The 18,705-nt window shown below is 47.6% G+C and overlaps 1 protein-coding gene across 7 annotated transcripts in view; it reads left to right on the top strand.

Annotated features, from left to right (window-relative positions):
* Window positions 1-18,705, top strand: part of TSPAN9 (tetraspanin 9) — a 215,447-nt gene that overhangs the window by 92,265 nt on the left and 104,477 nt on the right. Inside the window, exon 2 of one of the 7 annotated variants that reach the window (XM_037133915.2) lies at window positions 1,162-1,237. The exons of 5 other annotated variants lie outside the window; for them this stretch is intronic. In XM_037133915.2, the coding sequence (XP_036989810.2) occupies window positions 1,189-1,237 (49 nt within the window). In that variant the 5' untranslated portion in view covers window positions 1,162-1,188. Of the gene's footprint in view, window positions 1-1,161; window positions 1,238-13,912; window positions 14,087-18,705 lie in introns of those variants that run through there. One more of the 7 variants, XM_053662330.1, reaches the window with a different exon arrangement.

Genomic DNA, 18,705 nt, shown 5'->3' with positions numbered 1-18,705 from the left:
GCCAAGGTCAGCTGTTGCCTATGCCCTGCCTGGGGCTATCTGGCACGAGCTACAGAGTGATCTGCAGATGGCTGCTACTTATGCTGAGCTTGGAGGAGCTGCAAACTGAAGCTGGCTGTGGCTAGTGCCAGGCCTGGGGCCACTTGGCAAGAGGTATGGGGCATGCCAAGGCCAGATCCTGGTTGTTTTGGGTTTGTGAACATTTGAGGGGTTTTAGGACAGTGAAGCATGAGCCAAGACAGGCTGTTTGTATGGAAAAGCCACTGGAAAGAGCTTGGATGGGGTGAGTTCTCAGGGAATCACCAGAACGGAGTGATCAGTGTTAGCCAGTTTGACGGAGACTGAGATATGGTGCTCACCTGCCTGCTCTGTGCCAGAGGGCTCAGCAAAGGAACAGTGGCCTGCCAGCACTTCTGGGATAACTGTTCTCTCTGGTAGGCAGGCAGACTCCTACTCACCTAGTGGGTCCAGACAGGTACTCCCAGCAGAAGTAGTTACCTCCTTCCCTGTGTCCTGACTTGGTATTGTACCATTTGTTACATTCTTGCCCTGCTTAAAAGATTTGTTTCCTTTTAAATTTTTTTAAAGCTTTTATTTATTTATTTTCAGAGAGAGGGGAAGGGAGGGAGAAAGAGAGGGAAAGAAACATCACTGTGTGGCTGCTTCTCATTGCCTCTCGTATGCCCCCCACCAGGGACTTGGCCCTCAACTCAGGCACATGCCCTGACTGGAAATCGAACCAGCAACCCCCTGGTTCACAGGCCGGCACTCCATCCCATGAGCCACACCAGTCAGGGTGATTTGTTTCCTTTTAAAGTTCTCAATTGTTTAATATCTCTCTCCCTCCCTCAGTCTCTCTGTCTCTATGTCTGTCTCTCTCTCCTCTTCTTAAATTTTATTCTTCTTGAAAACAGAGACCAAGTGTGTCTTAAATTGACCCTATATGCCAAGTACAGTGTCTGGCAGATCTCTGCCTAATAAATGTTTGTTGAATGAATAATGTATAGTGGAAAGGACACTGATGATAGAGTCAAGAAAGGTGGATATTTCTGTTGGTTCTGTTACTGCTTTGCTAGATGCACCTAGACGAGTTCATCCTTCCCTCCAGAGGCTCCTTTTTCCTTTAGTTGTAAAGAGGGGATGTATCTGATTGATTCCTAGGTCGCCTTTCGATTCTGACATTCTGCTATGCTGTGTGTTGGAAAATGGAGAGGTGATTGTGTGTCCATTTTCACAGGTATGTATGTCCTGTTGTCCTGGGGACAGGACCCTCCTCAGGATGTCTGGTTATAGCTCAGGAGTCTCTGGTGAGGTCTCCTCTACCCCGCCTCTCATCTGTCCTATCTTATGTTCTGAGGAGGTGGCCAGGAGCACTTGTGAGGCTTTCATTGCCAGTCTTGTGCTCTGTGTGATGTGAAGTGTTGGGGATGAGCCTCTGACTTTTCCTGTGCTCTGTGGATCTGAGCCCTGGCAAGTGAAGGGTATCGTATGTGATGGGACCTATGCATCATCTCACCAAGTGTGAGACTGGGAGTAGGGCAGTCCCTCAGCCTGAAACTAGAATTAGGAGGGAGAGCCCAGGAGTTTATCATGAAAGGCATCAGTCTTTTTTTGCCTTGACCGTGAAGGCTCCTGGAGGTGGTCAGGGAGATAAAATGGCAGAGAAGGAACTGGGATCTAGCACCCAGGCAAGGGGCTTGCCTAGCTGTGGCAACCCCACAAGCCGTAGTGTGACTGCCTTGGAGAAGGCAGGAGATGGGGAACTGGGGGACACCAGGAAGGTCAGCAGCCTGGACCTGGAAAGCCAGGCTCCTCGTGCTTCCTGTCTCTTTGAGCTAATTTGCCTTAGTACTTAGTAGAGTCATCACAAATGGCCCAGCCTGTCTAGTGGTAGTCATGGGAACCAAGAGGAGAGCAGTGCCTTCCAGCGAGTCAGGAGGCCCTCTAGAAAGGGTACCCAGGGAAGGGGAGAGAGTCTCTCTTCGGTATACAAACCCTCTTGGCATTTCTGGCATCTTGTTTGTAGGCCTCAGTTTCTCCTCTCCCACTCTGCCCCACTTCTGTGGCTGGGGCAGGGCCGGCATTGCACCACTGCAGTGAGAGTTGCTTTATAAATAGAAAGATATTTAATACTGACCCTGGAATCAAGCAGAGAGGGTGGCTCTGGGCAGCAGTGTTTTAAAAATGAGCATTGATTTCTCGGAATCTGCGTGCTGCATATTAACCAGACCCATGCTGGCTCCCAGGGCTCTTATCGGCCCTTTGCCTCACTCCCTGGAACACTCACTGCCCATCTGAGCCCTCAGCGGGCCTGGGGAACTAGCAATTTGGGATTTGTCTCCCTTCACCTCTGCAGGCATTCTCTGCCTAACATACATGTGTTCATTGGCTTGTTCTTTCTTTTTCACCTACGATGTGGCAGGCACTGTGCTAGGTTCTGGGACTCGAGGTGAACCAGAATCACCCTTGTTCTCCCTTTCTTCCCCATTATCAACGTCCAGATTCAGAGAAGAATGTGGAGAGCTAGAGTCCTAATATGGGGTTCTCAGGGAATGCATAAGAGAATGTCCAATTTTGCCTGGGGTGGGGAAGAAAGAAGCTTCACAGAGAAAACAGAGCCACCAAGACAGGGAACAGAACATGCAAAGGCATGAAGAAGCTTGTTCTTCCTTCTGTGTGCAAGCAGCTGGCATAAACAGACATCATATTTCTGTTACCTGAGTTATATATATACAGTGGATTGTAATGTTCATGTAATATGCCTGCTCCCTACTGGTAGCTTCCCATATATTAGAGGATTCTCAATCAGTGTCTGTTGATTGATTAAAATATTTTGTCTCTTAGTCCATTCACAGTGACAAAATTGATTAAAAGAAGACTAAATAGTTGAATAACTTCACTACCACTAAGACTTCCTTTTCATTTGGAGACTTGGACTCCATTCTGGGGCCTCCTCAAAGGAGAGAAGGTGTCAGGTCAGTGCTAGAGAAAATCCCAAGGACAACCTTCATTAGGTCTCCTGTCTTTACATCATTCCCTTTGTCCCAGTCCACCCCCAACTCGGAGGAGAATTGTGCATTTTGAGGCCCTACCGTGTCCTGCTCAGTCTTTCCCAAATGACCCACTAGAGCTTTTCTTGAAACAGTCCATGAAACTGGAACCATTATAGTGTTTCCACAGGGGAGTGAGAAGAGCAGGACTGAATGTTAGGAAGGTATCTGCTGTCTCCTAAGAGAGCCCTGGAAATGAGGTGAGATTGGCTGGCAGACTGACTAATGAGGGAGGAGTCAGTGAGTGAGAGATGTGGGGAGGTTGCCATGGTGTTGGGGCTGGGAGATGCATTCTTGCCAGCATTGGGTAGCTGTGTGTGTGTGTGTTGGAAATGTGGTCAGTGAGAAGGATGGGCTGGGAGTATGAGCATCCTGTAAGCTCTGTCTCAGGAAGAGGTCTTCCACTTAATTGATTTCCAGGCAGATTGTAAGCTCCTTGTGGGTTGAAAGCAACTCTTGCAGTTTGCTTGACTTCTTTCAGTGGGCAGCATAGTACTGAGGGACACAGGACAGTGGTGTTTTCACATAGTGCTGTGGGGGGGAAGGGGGCAATATCAGCCCCTCCCCACCACAGACTTCCTTCCTTCCATTTTTCTTACCTTTTATCCTGACTATTCCCCTTTCTTCTCCTGTCTCTTCTTATCCCTCCCTATAGCATTAGCATAATAGTTATGATTTTCTCCATTTGTGTTTCTGTCTTCAGCATGGCTGGTCATTCACAGAGATCAAGAAGTTTCTGACCCCAGTGCCTGCCTCTCAGGCTCTCAATAAACACTGGTAATCTTCTCCCCTTCCCTGAGAGTTTAGTTGCAGTTTTTCACAAAAAGTCAGGGAGATAGGTGGTGTAGCAAAGTGCCACTTCGAGAGCCATGTGTCTGAGCCAAGGGTGCAGGCGGGGCTCTGGCCACTCACAGCTGCTCTTGGCTGCTGTCATCGTAGTGGGGGTCAGCCTATGGGAAAGGGCAGGAGCTCTCTGGGCAGGTTTGGTTATCTGCTGCAGGGGATCTGATGGAAAGTGGTGGAGATACCCTAAGGCTCCCGGCTGTCCCCTTTGTTTCCATCACACACACAGGGATCTGGTTGCTCAGTCTCTGATGTGGTTTCTCCTGGGAGGGTGGAAGAATGAGAGTTATTCAGTAGCTTTTTATGAAGAGGAATGTGTGATTTCAACAATGCTGGGCCCAGGATGCCCTGGATTCCTCAGTTGACTTTGACATTAGACAGGAACTATCAGGAGCTGGAAATAGGCTGTGGGGCCCTGGGAGATGGTCGATTGTTTGTGGCAACCCCACAGTCACCATCCTGCCTCGTCCTGGAACCATGGATGCCACAGACAGGAAGGCACCTCCCAAAGTCATCTAGGAAGGAAGGGACTGCACTGCTTCCATGCTGATCACATTATACACCCGACATTTGGCTAGCTTGGACTCCAGGTGGGGTGGGCTCAACTGCTCAGGGTAGAAGCTAGCACCTGTTTTGGTCACCTGTCCCTGTCCTTAACAGCTCTCTTCTAGAGGTTTTCTTGCATTTTAAGTCTGTTCCTCTTATTCTGCCTTAAATGCAACAAGACGTGCCAGCCATCATCCTCTGTGCAGAGCCTTCAAACACATGTGGGCGTGATGTTTTCCTTCTGTGTTAGAGAAGCACTGGGAGGTGGTGTCTGCTCTATAGACACATGAGGCAGACAGCTGAGTAGAATTTGTAACGGGTAAAATATTGGCTCAATTTAAAATTGGTTTTTCCCAGTTTAATGGGTTAGGAAGGTATAGTTTTGTGCTGAGCTAACTTCATGCATTTTTAAACCAACTTTGATTTGTTTTAGCAATCAAGAGATGAATACATGAATAAGGAGTCCATATTATATGTTGTCCATTCAAGATTTTGATTCACCATGAGGTGGGTGCTATTCTCCGCATTTTGCAGGCAAACACCCTAAGTCTCTATTCCCAGTCAGAGTTCTGCTCAGCAGATGAAGTCTCTCTTGGAGGGTGAAACCAAGTCTATTTCCTGCAGCTGGGTGAACCTTCTTGCCAGGTATGGCCCAATGCAGAAAGTAACCAGCTTTGAACTTCATGCCTAGAAAATGCATATTCTCATGGGCATTCAGCCATGTTCTGAGCCTCATGTGGGCTGTACATGCATTTCACCATCGAGATCTAGGGCTCTGTTTCTCAAACCTTGTGATTCAGTGCATGTACCCCAAAAATGTTTCATGAAGTTACTGTGTGAGATACATTCTGGTATTTTCTGTTTTTGTTTGAATTTTTAAAAATACTCTTCCTGCCCTGGCTGGTGTGGCTCAGTGGATTGAGCTCTGGTCTACGAACCAAAGAGTCTCCGGTTTGATTCCCAGTCAGGGTACATGCCTGGGTTTTTGGGCCAGGTCCCAGTAGGGGGCACGTGAGAGGCAACTTGCACATCGATGTTCCTCTCCCTCTCTTTCTGCCTCCCTTCCCCTCTCTCTAAAAGTAAATAAATAAAATCTTTTTTAAAAAATGCATAAAAATACTCTTTCTGACCCAGTGAACTGATTTCATAACCTGCTAATGAGTAATGTCCTGCAGTTTGAGAAGCACTAATCTGGGAGTCGTCACAGATTAAAGCAAATGGAAACAATTAGCAAATTAATTCATTTGGGTCATAGCCACACATCTGCTATAGCTCAGATTTTTTATTTCTTGAAGTTGGATTTTTCTCTTCTTTATTTTCATTGATGCCTATAACAAATAAGTAAGTAAGTGCCTGTCAACCAGAAAACTTGGATTTCATATATCTTTTAACAAGGACCTCTATCAGTCAGTATTTTAACACTGTCTTTCTAAAATAGATGTGATCTTAACTCAGGACACAAGTGCTGCAGTAGAGGTACTTGGAAAGGCTAAGTCTGAAAGGCTGGCTTAGGAAAGTCTAGAGGGCAAGAACCAAAGGAGGAGATGAAGTTTAGTTTGGATCGTGAGGATAGACAGGAGTTTTAGTAGAAGGGCCTGTCAGGTTGTAGTGATTGTAGCGAAGGAACTGGTGTGCTCTTCAAAGAAACTTGGGATAGAATCAACAAAGTTCTATGTTTACACAACATAAGATCAATTTATTTTAGAAAGAGATGTAAGGGTGAGTGTAAAGGTGTTGAGGGAAAGGAGAGGGGCTGAGGAAAGAAGTAAGGGCAGGAAGTTTTTGTAGTAGTCTTTTGTAAGTTTGGTAGGGAAGAGATGAGGTGAGAAGCCTTGCCAAGGGAATATATGAAGGAGAGTAAGAGGGACAGGTTTTAGGGCATGGGGCCTGCTTCAATCTGCTGGGCAAAGAGGTAAAAGAAAGAGTTTGAGAAATCTCTAGGTTTCTAGCGTAAGTGACTAAGTTGGTGGTGATTGTATTAAGTGTAGCAAATACCAAAGGAGGAACAGATAGGTATAGAGAAGGAAAAGGAACACATTTAGGTTTAGACCTGTCAGTTTGCATTTCTTTTGGACCTCTGGTTGGAGATGTTCAGATGCTCAGAGGCCAAAAATTCTGTTACCTGAAAGTTGAGAGAAATAATCTACGAATATGCTGGATGATGAAATCAGGGCTTTAAATTACAAATGTACTGTAACAATGGAGGAAAACCAACAAGATGAAGGGTAATGGGCAAATGTTTATAGTTCCTCCTTATACTGAGGACCTATACTTAGATTTAGAAAGCTGTAGGAATATTGAAGGGGGACTCTGCCTTCAAATACTTGATGTGAGACCCAGGCGTCCCCACTGCCACTCAGGGTCATCTTCCATCAGTGTGGGCTAATGCACAGTGTGAGGGAGTTCCACACCCAGCTTCATTGATAGGGACAGAGCGCCCAGAGCAAGAGATACCACAGTCTGTTGCCACTGGCAATGTTCATATTTCATGGAGTAGAGTGTTCAGCTCATTTAGGGAATATTCTGTCACCAGATGTTTCTGTGCACCTACTGTGTGCTAGGTAGGCGCTGGAGGTACTGCACTGATCAGATGTGGGACTTCAGGGCCTGAATTTTTGGGAGTGCACTGGTGGACCAGGAAAAGCAAGGAGCAGAGTGAGTGGGTAGGTGGCAGCTTGCTGCATGAGTAGCAGTGGCCAGAAGTAGGTGAGGATGTTTTGTTTGGGGAAAAGAAGGTTCAGGGCACCTGAAATTATCTTCTCACTGTAAAAGGTGGGCACCTGGGAGAGGAATCAGGCCCCTACTTTACAGCTCTAGATGGAAAAACTAATTCTATTGGCAGGAACAATGATGATGAGGATAATTAAAAGAAATATTAATTCCTATTTATTAATAGTGTAGTATGTGCCAGGTTGAGACAAGGTCTCCTGGTTCTCAATGCCTGTAGTAGGCGTGGCAAAAAAATCACAACAAGATCAAAAACATGTTAACCGTGGTTTCTGATTGGGAAGATGTCCATCATGAGTACGTTTCTCCAGGCCAAAGAATGAATACGAAGTACTACCTTAATGTTTTTTGTTGGTTGAATGATGCAATATGACAAAAATGGCTGCAGCTATGGGTAACTGGTGATTGGCAGCTTAATCACAACAATGCACCTTGCTCATACATCATGTCTTGTGTAGAGTTTTTTTTGTGAAACAGTCATCCAGGTGGCTCAGCCTCCCTACAGCCCAGATTTGGTGCCCTGTGACTTCTGGCTTTTCCCAAAACTAAAATCACCTTTCAGACACTGATGAGATTCAGGAAAATCTGACAAGGCAGCTGATGGTGATTCCAACAAAGGATTTTGCAGAGTGTTTTGAATGGTGGAAAAGATGCTGGGAGAGCTGTGTGAGTCCTAAGATGCTTACTTTGCAGGGGACTGGGGCGTCATTGTCCTATATACAATGTATCTTGTATCTTCTTCAATAAATATCTCTATTGTTCATAGTACATGGCTCAGTGCTTTCAGGACAGACCTCATAGAAGCTAATTGAATGTATGTGTGCTTCTTGTCTCAGAAATCTTCGTGTCTTGGAGGGCCATGAGGGAGCTTTGAAGTATGTGGGGGGAGGGCTGTGTGTATTGTGGGATAGGCTGGGATTTCTGGCAACTTGGGCTGGTGGAGAAGGCTGCAGGATCCCAAGGCATAAGCGGTCTTTCCTCCTGCTCTGGCAGCCCCTCGTCAGCCTTCCCTTGGGTGCTGCCATTTCTCTCTAAAGGTGGGCTAGGAGAGAGTAGATTAGGGAAGTTAATTACTCAATTCACCCAGATCAGACAGGCGTTCTGCTTGGGAGATACTCTGCTGATATAATAAGAAAATTTCTAATTTGCCAGTTCTGATGAATGACTAAGGGTAGTGGCCTTAGGTGTAGGGAGGTAGAGAGGCTATTGGCACACGCACCAGGCTCCCTGAGGTCTGTGGCCCCTGAGTTAGTTGCCTTGCTCTTGGCCTTATGTGTGTTCTCTTTCTTTCTCTGTTCTCTCTCTCTCCCTGTGGTTTTCTTCCCTTTCCTTTCTCTTTTACTGTTCACGCTAGATAACACCAGAAGACTTGGCTGGGCTAGATTTTCAGACTCTGTTCACTCATTCAACAAGTGTCTATTGAGTCACTGACACATGACTAGAATGTGGTAGATGCTGAGAGGGCGCAGTAGGGTTCTGACTCATGCTGTCTTGCAGTTGACAGTACATTTGCAAAGGTGAGACTTTCTCACTTGCGCTGCCCAGGCTGAGTCAGTGAGACTATGTGATAGGGGTCAGTGAGGTGGGAAGGGCAGGAGGGAAGGGGTTGGGGGGAGCACAAGGAGGGGCGATCTGTAACTGGGCCATCAGGCAGAGGAGCCTCCTTACAAGGGAGGGGATGCTAATTGAAGCCTAGAATTGGAGCAGGCTGGTGGAGAGGTGAGCCAGGCTGTGCAGCTATCCTTGGGGCTGGAATAGCCAGACAGGAGCTGAGCCCAAGATAGAATGGTGGCTACAGGGTCAGCACAGCTGATCAGGGACAGGCTGAAAGCTGTCTCGAGGTTGATACAGGGAATGCTGGGTGTCTGCTGCCTTGGCTTTGTTGGGGTGAGGGGACATCAGAAAATGAACAGTCAAAGCAAAACTCTGTATTGTTGATGATACATATGAAAGGGAAAGAAAAGCAGCCCTGGACTGACCTAGGCCTGCTTTCCTCTCCGTGTCTCCCCACCACAGCCCTCTTTACGAGGCATGCCTGTGAGTACGGGCTCCAGCTGACAGGGTGATGTTGGCAGATATGTCCTTGCTGGAGAGGAGAGATTTTGGCTAGGATTGTCTCCTGCCTGGTGTGACTTCAGATTACTGACAGAAACACTTCAGGGTCACTTTGGTGGTTATGTGCAGATGTATCTTCAGGACACAAACCAAAGGGAGTGTGGAGGGTCTTACACCCCCAAAACCTCTAGATTTAGAAGATTTGCTAGAGGTGGTGGGACTTGAGTTGCTTCTTGAGTAGTGAAGGGAAGGGTCAGTTAGATCCAATCAGCAACCTTCTAAGCAGGGACCCTCAAATTATAGCACACTTTAGAGTTTGTTAATATAGGAGGTTACCACAGCCCTGCCTCCAGAAATTCTGACTCCATAAGGCCAAAGTGGGACCAGGAATTTGTGTTTAACACCAAACTCCCACAGTAAAAGAAATGCTGTTTTGAAAGGAACTCAGCCTTTGGGAAGAGTGCTGGATGAGAGGTCTAAAGACCTGGTTCTGGCCCACTCAATGGTTGGCCTTGATGTTTACCTTCAACACAATGATACATGCTGCAGTTACTTCCTAGGACTTCTGTAAGGGTCACTTATGTGAAATCCCTTTGGCCAGCATACTTTTTTTGGTAAATGAAGGCTGTTATCATTGCTTTTATAATAATAGTAGAAATGTACAAAAAAGTCTGTCTCGATTGGTTGAAGCCAGGGAAGGCTTTACTCTCCCAGGGAGGGGAGAAGAAAAGTGAGCCAAATGATCTCTGAAGACTCATAACTGTGTGGACCCACCTCCAACAAAAACTTTAAGAAATTTCTCCCCCTTCTCCAATCCAGGTGGTTTGGTCCTATTTCTTTAAGGCGTGGGTGGCTGGTTCAGTCTTGAGACAGGAGGGTAGCAAGGAGAGCGATCCCAGATCTTCCTAATTACTGCACCTTCTGAATCTCCTTTCCTCTTTCCCCAGTGCTGATGTTGCTTAAATCAAGCAATTAGAGCTGCAGGGTGCTGCGGGGAGCCCCAGGCATGTGTGACCTGTCTGCCCCGGGTGGTTTTGCTGATGTCCTGCGGCATGAAGTTGGGAGCAGAAATCACTTGCACCAAAAGTTTCTTTTCTGTGCATTGCTTCTCAAGCCAGCTTCTGGTTGCTGGATGTCCTTTGGTGGGGGGCAGGTAGTTTGGAGCAGGGTCTCTATGTTGCACAACTTCAGCGAACGTGCTTCTTAGGAACACAATGTGACTGTCTGCGTGGAGCGGGGAATGGCAGGAAGAAGTTCCTCCCTGGACTTGCCGCAGTGTGGGGTATCCCTGTTTTGTTACTAAACTCTATTGGTTCCTTGGTTCTGTGGTCTTTATTCTCAGTTTTGCTGCCCATTGAAGTAAGAAGGAATGTATATAGTAATGATGATACTGACCATAGTAATCAAGATAGGTTTTCCTGAGATCGTATTCATCATATCTGGTTTTAGGACACATTTAATCAACAAATATTTGTTGAGTGTGGATGTGTGCCTGAGCCCTAGTTCAGAGTCACAGAGTAGAATTTGGATTGGAAGAGAGGTGTTGAAGAGGGACTGAATGGATAAGCTCTTCTCAGGTAATAGAAGATTAACTCTTTTCTTCAGTCTGCATTTTTGTCTGTCTTATATTGTCAGGTCCTGGGAGGTGGTTACCGTGCTAGTAGTTTTATTGGCATTTCTGGGGGTTGGCAGGGTATATCATGAGTGACTTCGATGTGGAAATTCAGGGGGTCACCTTCAGAAGTTGAACCTGCATGTGCCCAGTGTAGCTCTCGACTCACTTTCCCACGGCTGGCAGGCATTTCTGTTCCTTCCAGAGAAGGGCTGTAGTTACGGAGGGTGACCCACCCTCCCTTTCTTCCTTTCGGAGCTCCCCAGATTAGCAGTCTTTGTGAGTTAGCTTCTTCTACCTCCAACCTGGGCCGCCAGCCCACTGTGGCTACGTGCTACAGCTGGATCCATAGAGCTTAAAATAGTAGTATGAGCTGGCCGCTTAGCATGTGGGGAGCCCTCCTGAGGCATGATGGGGCAGCTACTTAGAGTTGGGGCTTCACTGGATCTAACCACTGAGTTGGAGAGTGTTCTCTGAGGTTTTTTTCTAGATTCAGGCTGGAGGATAGGGAATGGTGTGGGTCGGGGCTCAGGTATGGCTGGCGTAGAGAGGAAGGAAAGAGCTTGTCTTTCCTAAGAACTTTAGGGGAATGCCTCTACTCTGACCTCAGTGTTCCCACTGCAGAGCTCAGAAGACTTCAGACTGAGCATCCTATTTGGCCCTAGCTGTGGCCCTTGGTACTGCCCAGAGTTTGCCATGTAGTATCCCACTTGGCTTAGATGAAGAGAGAAAACGAGGCATGAGGGTGGGATGGAGGGTGCAGCTCTGACAGGTCACAGGTGGCAGGGCCAGGGTAAGCATACAGGCACCCTGAGCCCCACCTGGGTGGGCACCAGCCACTGGCCCCTGTCTTCCCCAGCTGCCTCCTTCTGGGAAGCCAAGATGGTATATAGAGGATTTGGCAGAGACCTCCCCCAGGCATTCATTCACTTAACCAGTATTTACTGAGTGCCTGTAGTATGTAAAGCTATGCTTTTTCTGTGGAAATACAGCAATGAATGAAACATACCAAAATCCCTGCCTTCATGAAGTTTTGTTGTGGTGGTGGAGAGCGATTATAAACATTCAATTAGTAAAAATGTAAATTATATTTTATGTGGGAATAAGAACTATGGAAAAAGCAGAATGGGGTAGGAGATATTTAGCGTGCTGGGGGAGGTATAGTTCTGAATGGGTGGGCAGGGAGGGTCTCACTGAGAAGGTGGCATTTGAGCGAAGGTGTAAAGGAGATGAGGTAGTTAGCAATGCAGAGGTCTAGGGGAAGAATGTTCCAGCAGAGCGTACATCCAGCATAAAGGTTGTGCTGTAAGAAACAGCAAAGACAGTATAGCCAAGGTCAAGGGTGAGTGGGTTTGGGGGGTGTGTATGTGTGTGTGTGAATTGTGCAAATACTTGTAAGAACTTTGTTTTTTACTCTGAGAGAGATGTGAAGCCATTAAGAGGGTTTTGAGCAGAGCAGTAACCTGATCTGACTTACATTACATTATAGGGTCACAGTAACAGAGGAGCTAATTTCAGTCATCTTTCTTTTGTTCTTAGGCTGCCTGTGGGGACCCAGTTCTTTCCCTATGGTTTGTCTAGTCTCTATTCTGACTCCCAGACTTTTCCTCCTGGTGAGGAGGGGCAGGACGGTGCTGGGTTTCTTCTCTATGCATAGGAGTCTCTTCTGCAGGGATGGGATTTGGGCTGTTAGAGTGGTTTGCTGGAGCCTACTTATACTGGCTCTTGAGAACTTATTAGTGAATAATCAGAAAGTTTGGCAGCTGGTTGTCAGGCCATGGATAGCTTGCAACTGGCCGTGGTGAGAGTATTTACACACTCCTATGTTTAAAGTCTATGGGAATTGTCAAGTGCTATAAGCTGTGGCTTTTCTCCCAGGGAGCTGGTGATTAAACATTTACCTGCCCAACGCTGGTTTGAGATCTCTACTCTACCTGGGCTGTGGTTTTGGAGGGCAGGAGCTATAGGTTCCAGTCCCAGCTCTGCTGCTAATTAGCTTAAACAAGTCCTCTCCTCTCTTTGGTCCTTAGTTTCCTCATGTATAAACTGGATGACTTTCCTGCCTGTGTATCATGGAGGAGTGTTGTAAAGGTCACATGTGCTCCTAAGTACAAAAGCCCCCTGAACAAGCTGTAAGACTCACAGTGAACATGCCTTTGTTCACAAGTTCAGGCACCTGGGACCCCTTGCCTCTGCCTTCCTTCTGATAGAAAGATAGCCCAGCATGCATCCTGCCTCCTCCAAGAAGCCTTCCCTGATGGTCCAGGCCTTCCTGGGCAGGTCCTCTGAGCACTCAGTTTGTCCTGCCTCCTCCAGCATGTGCTTGTGCACTCTGTCACCTGCTGTCCTTTCATTTTGTTGTTCTTCCCCCAGATGGACCATTAGCTTCTCAGGGCTGGTGCTCCTCGATTCCATCCACAGTGGTGAGCCCAGGATGGGCACAGGGTGGGTGCTCAGGAGACCCTTGGTGATTAGTAATCAGTTTCAGTGTTGTTTGCCTTTATATCCTGCTCATATGAAATGTGATGGATGGCTGTAGTATGGTGGATGAAGGTTCCGAAGTGTAGTACTGTCTATGTGATATAGCAGTTTCCCCAGTCCCTGTCCCTCAGAATTATACCCAACCCTGTTTTACAGAGGAAATAGAAGTGTACTCGTTCATTTATTTATTCATTCATTTGTTCATTCAAAAAATGTGCACTGTGTTCAGAGAGCTGTAAACCTCTTGTCCAGGTTATACAGATGTAAGCTTCCTAACTGAGGCTGGGTCCTGGCTCTCCATTCTGTCTGGCTTCCTGCAGTGTGAGTGTGTTTGCCTCATGCTATCCTTTTAGGAGGCAGATGGGCAGCAGCGTGTACATTCATGGTCTGGCGGATGTGCCTGTCCCTGCTGTGTGTGTGTGTGGCTGAGGCTACAAGCTGGCATTTCCTCTAGCAGCAGTTGAGGGAGGGGAAGAGCAGGTATGCCCTGGCACTGGGCCTGGCTGGGCTCTGAAAGTGCCTCTTGGGGCTGGAGCTTGGGCGATAAGTGACACACAGCCACTCAGACACACCGGGTCTTGTGGGGCCCAGCCACATTCTCTGAGCTCCAGGCTGGATATCTGAGCTCTCCAGTGGCTCAGGAGATGGTTGAATTTGGTGTGGACCCCAGAGGGGTCCTCTGGAGGGAAGGACAAATCGTACTGATCTCAGAAGGTGAGCGCCTGCCAGACAGGTTGAGGGCAGCATTGGGAGTGTCCAGTTCATGGGTGAGGTGAGTACCTATGGCGAAGGCACGGGTGAGGCCTGGGGACTGCATGCATTGTGTGAAGGATTCAGTTTTCTGTTGGATTCTGAAGTGTTCACCTCATATTGAGCTAGTCTTGTTGCTACAAGAGGAATATCTGGAGTATGTCCTCATGGGGGAGCTTCTGGTAGTCTTGTAGGAAGATGTTTATGCAAACAACCATGACACAAGGCAGAATTAAATCAGTGCCCCAAAACTGAGATTAGGTACAAGAAGAGGGCCTGTTCATTTGGGGGGTCCTGAGGATCAAAGGATCCTCTATGGAGGATGTGGCATTTGAGGAGAGCGTTGAACTGTCTACTACAGACAGAGATGGGTGGTGGGGCCATTGTGGGTGGAAGGCAGTACACCAGAGTATGGAGGCAGAAAAGTGTGGATTGTGTCTAGGGAACAGTGGGGAGCTCTGATTGCGGGGAGCATAGGGCACAGGTCAGGAACTATGGGAAATAAGGCCAACGAAGGAAAGGGTAGAAGGTCTTGAATGCCAAGTTTGAGAATTTGTATAAAATTCTTAGGGAGCTGGTAAAACTTTTGAGCTGGTGAAAGGGACAGAGTGGTATATCCAGAGCTATCTCTTGGGACAGTGATGGTAGCAGCATGTGGCAGGGTCAGTAAGGAAAGAACTGGATGCAGTGACCCAGGTCAGTAGACTATGGCAGGAGTTGGAAGGCTGGCAGCCGTGAGGAGGGAGACTGTGATGGGATGTGCTGTGCCTCTGCTTTCAGGGCCATGTGTGTGATGGCAGCTGCCTGCTGGGCACATGTTGAAGTGTGGATCGGTGAAATGTGGCTGGTACACGTCAGTTATGGTTGGTTACAACAGGAATGACTTTCTGCCAGAGAAACCTCAAAGAGACTTTGGAAAGAACAGTTCTGATAGCCTGAGTAGCAGATTAATGGGTATGTTTTGTGACCATTTCACCTCAAGTACTTTGAGAGGAGAAAGATACCTCTGGGTTTTGGAAGGACTAATTACTTCTCAGCTTGAGGCATCTTGAATAACTTAGCTGCATGGACATGGGTCAGGCTGAGGTGGGCAGAGAGAAGAGATGCTGAATGGAATGGCCAGTGCTGCAGCCTCCCTTGACCAAGTGGCCAGTGGAGGATTCAGAGACCACAAATGACTTCATGCACTATGAGACTGTGAGTCCTCAGATAGCCAAGTCTACTCAATAGGGATGCCTCAGTACATCTTCCCCCCACTCCCTCATGCACCTCTTACTCTCTTCAGCTATGGTTGGTCATGTACAGGCTCCCTTCCTCTGCTGCCTCCAGAGCAGGTGGAATCCAACGTACTGTCCCTGCTCCATCTTCTTTAGAGCATCTCCAAGTACTACGCACATGCTGCTCTTTCCTGCAGCAGTTTGGGCTCCAAGAGGGAGAGTGGGAACAGGGGAGGCAGCAGGCAGCAGTTTCTGAACCAGTGAAGGATCCTAGCTGCAGAGCTGGCCTCTCAGACAGACTGGATGCTGGGTCAGGGACTGTTGTTCCCTGAGGCAGTCAGCACCCTCCATGGAGTGGTTTAGGAATACTGGATTCGCTGAGTCAGTAGATTTCCACTGGCACATGGCAATAAACCTCAGGCTCATCATACTTCCGGTGCCTGGTGGTCTGGTCTTATCCTCCTGAAGCCACCTGCCCTCCTTGATAAGAACTACTAACAAATATGTCTCTCCTCTGTTTCCTAGGTGTGGATGTTTCAGTGTGTGCATACCTGTGAGTGCAGGTACAACTGTCTGTTCAGCACAACACCTCACATACCAGGCCTTTTTAAGGATCTGACAGGGATGTCGATTGGCCTTGGGATGAAAGATGGGCCTGGTTTCTGGGGACATTCCTGGAAAAAAGGGCTTGAGAGCCCAGAGTGGACAACTCACATGGTGGGCTACTATCCTGTGCTTCCAGGGCTCAGCCTCTGCTGCTCCCTCTCATCCTGTCAACAGAGGAGACTATTGTCCTTTGGGAGTGGCAGTTCTTGCTTTTTGCATAAAGTCTCTCCTGTTCAAGGCCCCACAAAGGCCCTCCCTTCTTCATCCAGGTGTTAGTGGTGATTTAAGAGCTCCTGTGTGATAGGCACTATGCCAAGGGCTGTGATACAGAGATGATGGACACAGCCCTTGCCCTCGAGGAGCTCACAGTCTTGGGGTAGGGGGCAGGGAGAACAGTGAACAGGCAGCACTTTGGTGGGATGGGCTCAGGGTGTGTTGGCGCTCTGAGGAGAGACCCTAACCTGCCTCCCTGGATATCACAGAAGAGGCAAGAGTAATGTTGATGCTGCCTGGACTGTGGAAGTTAGCCAGTCAGAATGTGAGGGGGAAAGCAGTCCAGGCAGAGGGAGCAGCAAGTGTGAATTCCAGGAGATGAGGAAGACTTCAGTGTGGTTTCATTTGGTTAGAGCATAAGCTAAGTAAGGTGCAGGGGATGGGGCTGATGAGAGGAATAGGGGTTGGGGAAGCATCCGTGCTGGTTTTTAACTGGCATCTAGGGTCACCTCTGCTCCAACCCTACCTTCCCTTTCTTCCAAGTGCCAAATTAGGTCCCATTTTGCAGGGTGGGAATTTTGGGATTGGAAGGAGCATTAGAGAACCAGCTAGTCCAACTTACTTGTTTTGTAGGTGAGGAGCAAGGGATCACACAGGTAATTGGTGTCCTGACACTTTGTTCCTTACGCCCAAGGTGGCTGTACAACAGGAACACCCATGAAGCCCTTCCTAATGATGCTGGCCTGCCCTGTGCACAGGAGTCCTTTGGACTTCTGTTCATTTGTTCAAGTATTTATTGTGCCTCTGCTTCTAGTCATGCCTTGTACTGGGTCCACAGTACTGAGAGAGCCAGACCCAGTCTTGCTGCCCTGGAGTTTGTGGTCTATTAGGAGCATCATCAAATTGTCGCCCAAGTAAACATGTACAGTTGACCCTTTAATAATGCAGGGGTTAGAGGTGCAGACCCCTTCATATGGTTGAAAATTCACATGTAACTTTTGACTCCCCCAAACCTTAACTACCAGTATTCTACTGTTGACTGGAAGCCTTACTGATAATATAAAGTCTGTTAACACATATTTTGTTTGTTATATGTATTATATACTGCATTCTTGCAATAAAATTAGCTAGAGAAAAGAAAATGTTATTAAGAAAATCATAAGGAGAACTTTTGGCCAAGATGGAGGCGTAGGTAGACACACTGTGCCTGCTCCTACAACCAAAATAAGGACAACAGCAATTTAGAAACAAAAAACAACCAGTACTGACAGAAAATTGAACTGTATGGAAGTCCAACAACTAAGAAGTTAAAGTAGACACATTCATCCAGACTGGTAGGAGGGGCAGAGTTGGGCAGCTGGGGTTGCCGCAGAAAGAGTGGTGGCTGGGGAACCCCGGATGCGCAGGGTGGGAGCTGGCAGACCTAGCGAGGAGGTGGATTGTGGAGGGGTGTGGTGCACAAGGTGGTCGGTGGACCTCACAGACCCATATTTGTGCACAGATAAACCAGGTGAAACCAGGGAGCAGGAAAGACCATACAACCCACAGTCCAAGTGCAGAAAAATAAAGCCTCAAGACACCAATTGAAAACACCTGTGGGGGTTGAGGTGCCGAGAGGAACTCCTAGCCTCACAGGAGAGTTCACTGGAGAGACCCACGGGGGCCTAGAATGTACACAAATGCACCCACGTGGGAATCAGCTCCAGAAGGGTCCAATTGCTTGGGGGAAGCTGGGGAAGTGACTGAAATCTGGCAGACAACGAGCACACCCCCATTGTTCCTTCTAGGATCCCTCTTCCACATGTACCATCACAACAGCGACATGGATTACCCGGCTACCTGGCGCTGGTGAACACCTAAAGTTCTACCCCTCATATGTAACAGGTGTGCCAAGACAAAAAAACAAAACAAAACCCCAAAAACGGTCGAACAAAAGAACAGATCAAAGCTCCAGAAAAAAATACAACTAAGCGATGAAGAGATAGCCAGCCAATCAGATGCACAGTTCAAAACACTGGTAATCAAGATGTTCACAGAACTGGTTGAATTTGGTCACAAATTAGATGAAAAAATGAAGGCTATGCTAAGTGAAATGATGGAAAATGTATGGGGAACCAATAGTGATGGGAAGGAAACTGGGACTCAAATCAATGGAGTGGACTAGAAGGAAGAAAGAAACATCCAATCAGAAAAGAATGAACAGGGTGGATAGGGACAGGGGTCACTGAAGGCATCTAAGCAGATGCCATCCTTTCTCACAGAGCCAGGCCTGGCTGACCCATAGTTATCAGGGTACATAGTGCGTGCCAAGTGGTGTTTGCTTTGTGGTGATCAATCCATACCTCCCAGTTGGCTCCTCATGCTCTAAGAATCTGCGTTTATAGCGCTCCTGTCTGGATCAGGTAGAGTATAGCTGTGATGGTTTCCTCAGAGCTAAGCTAATTGTCAAAACAGGCTCACTAGTACCTGTTTTGACCAGCGTGCTCACCTGTCATTCGTGGAGTGTGGACACAACAGCTGAGGGTCTCTTCACAGTCATGTTTTCTCAGTAGCTAGTAGTGATCTTTGACAAGGGCTGACCACAGCCAGCTCTTGGACTTTGAGA

The sequence above is a fragment of the Artibeus jamaicensis genome, unplaced genomic scaffold (assembly GCF_021234435.1).
Source record: "Artibeus jamaicensis isolate MK-2021 breed Jamaican fruit bat unplaced genomic scaffold, CSHL_Jam_final contig_1028, whole genome shotgun sequence".
Lineage (NCBI taxonomy): Eukaryota > Metazoa > Chordata > Mammalia > Chiroptera > Phyllostomidae > Artibeus > Artibeus jamaicensis.
This window is presented reverse-complemented; position numbering and strand designations above follow the sequence as displayed.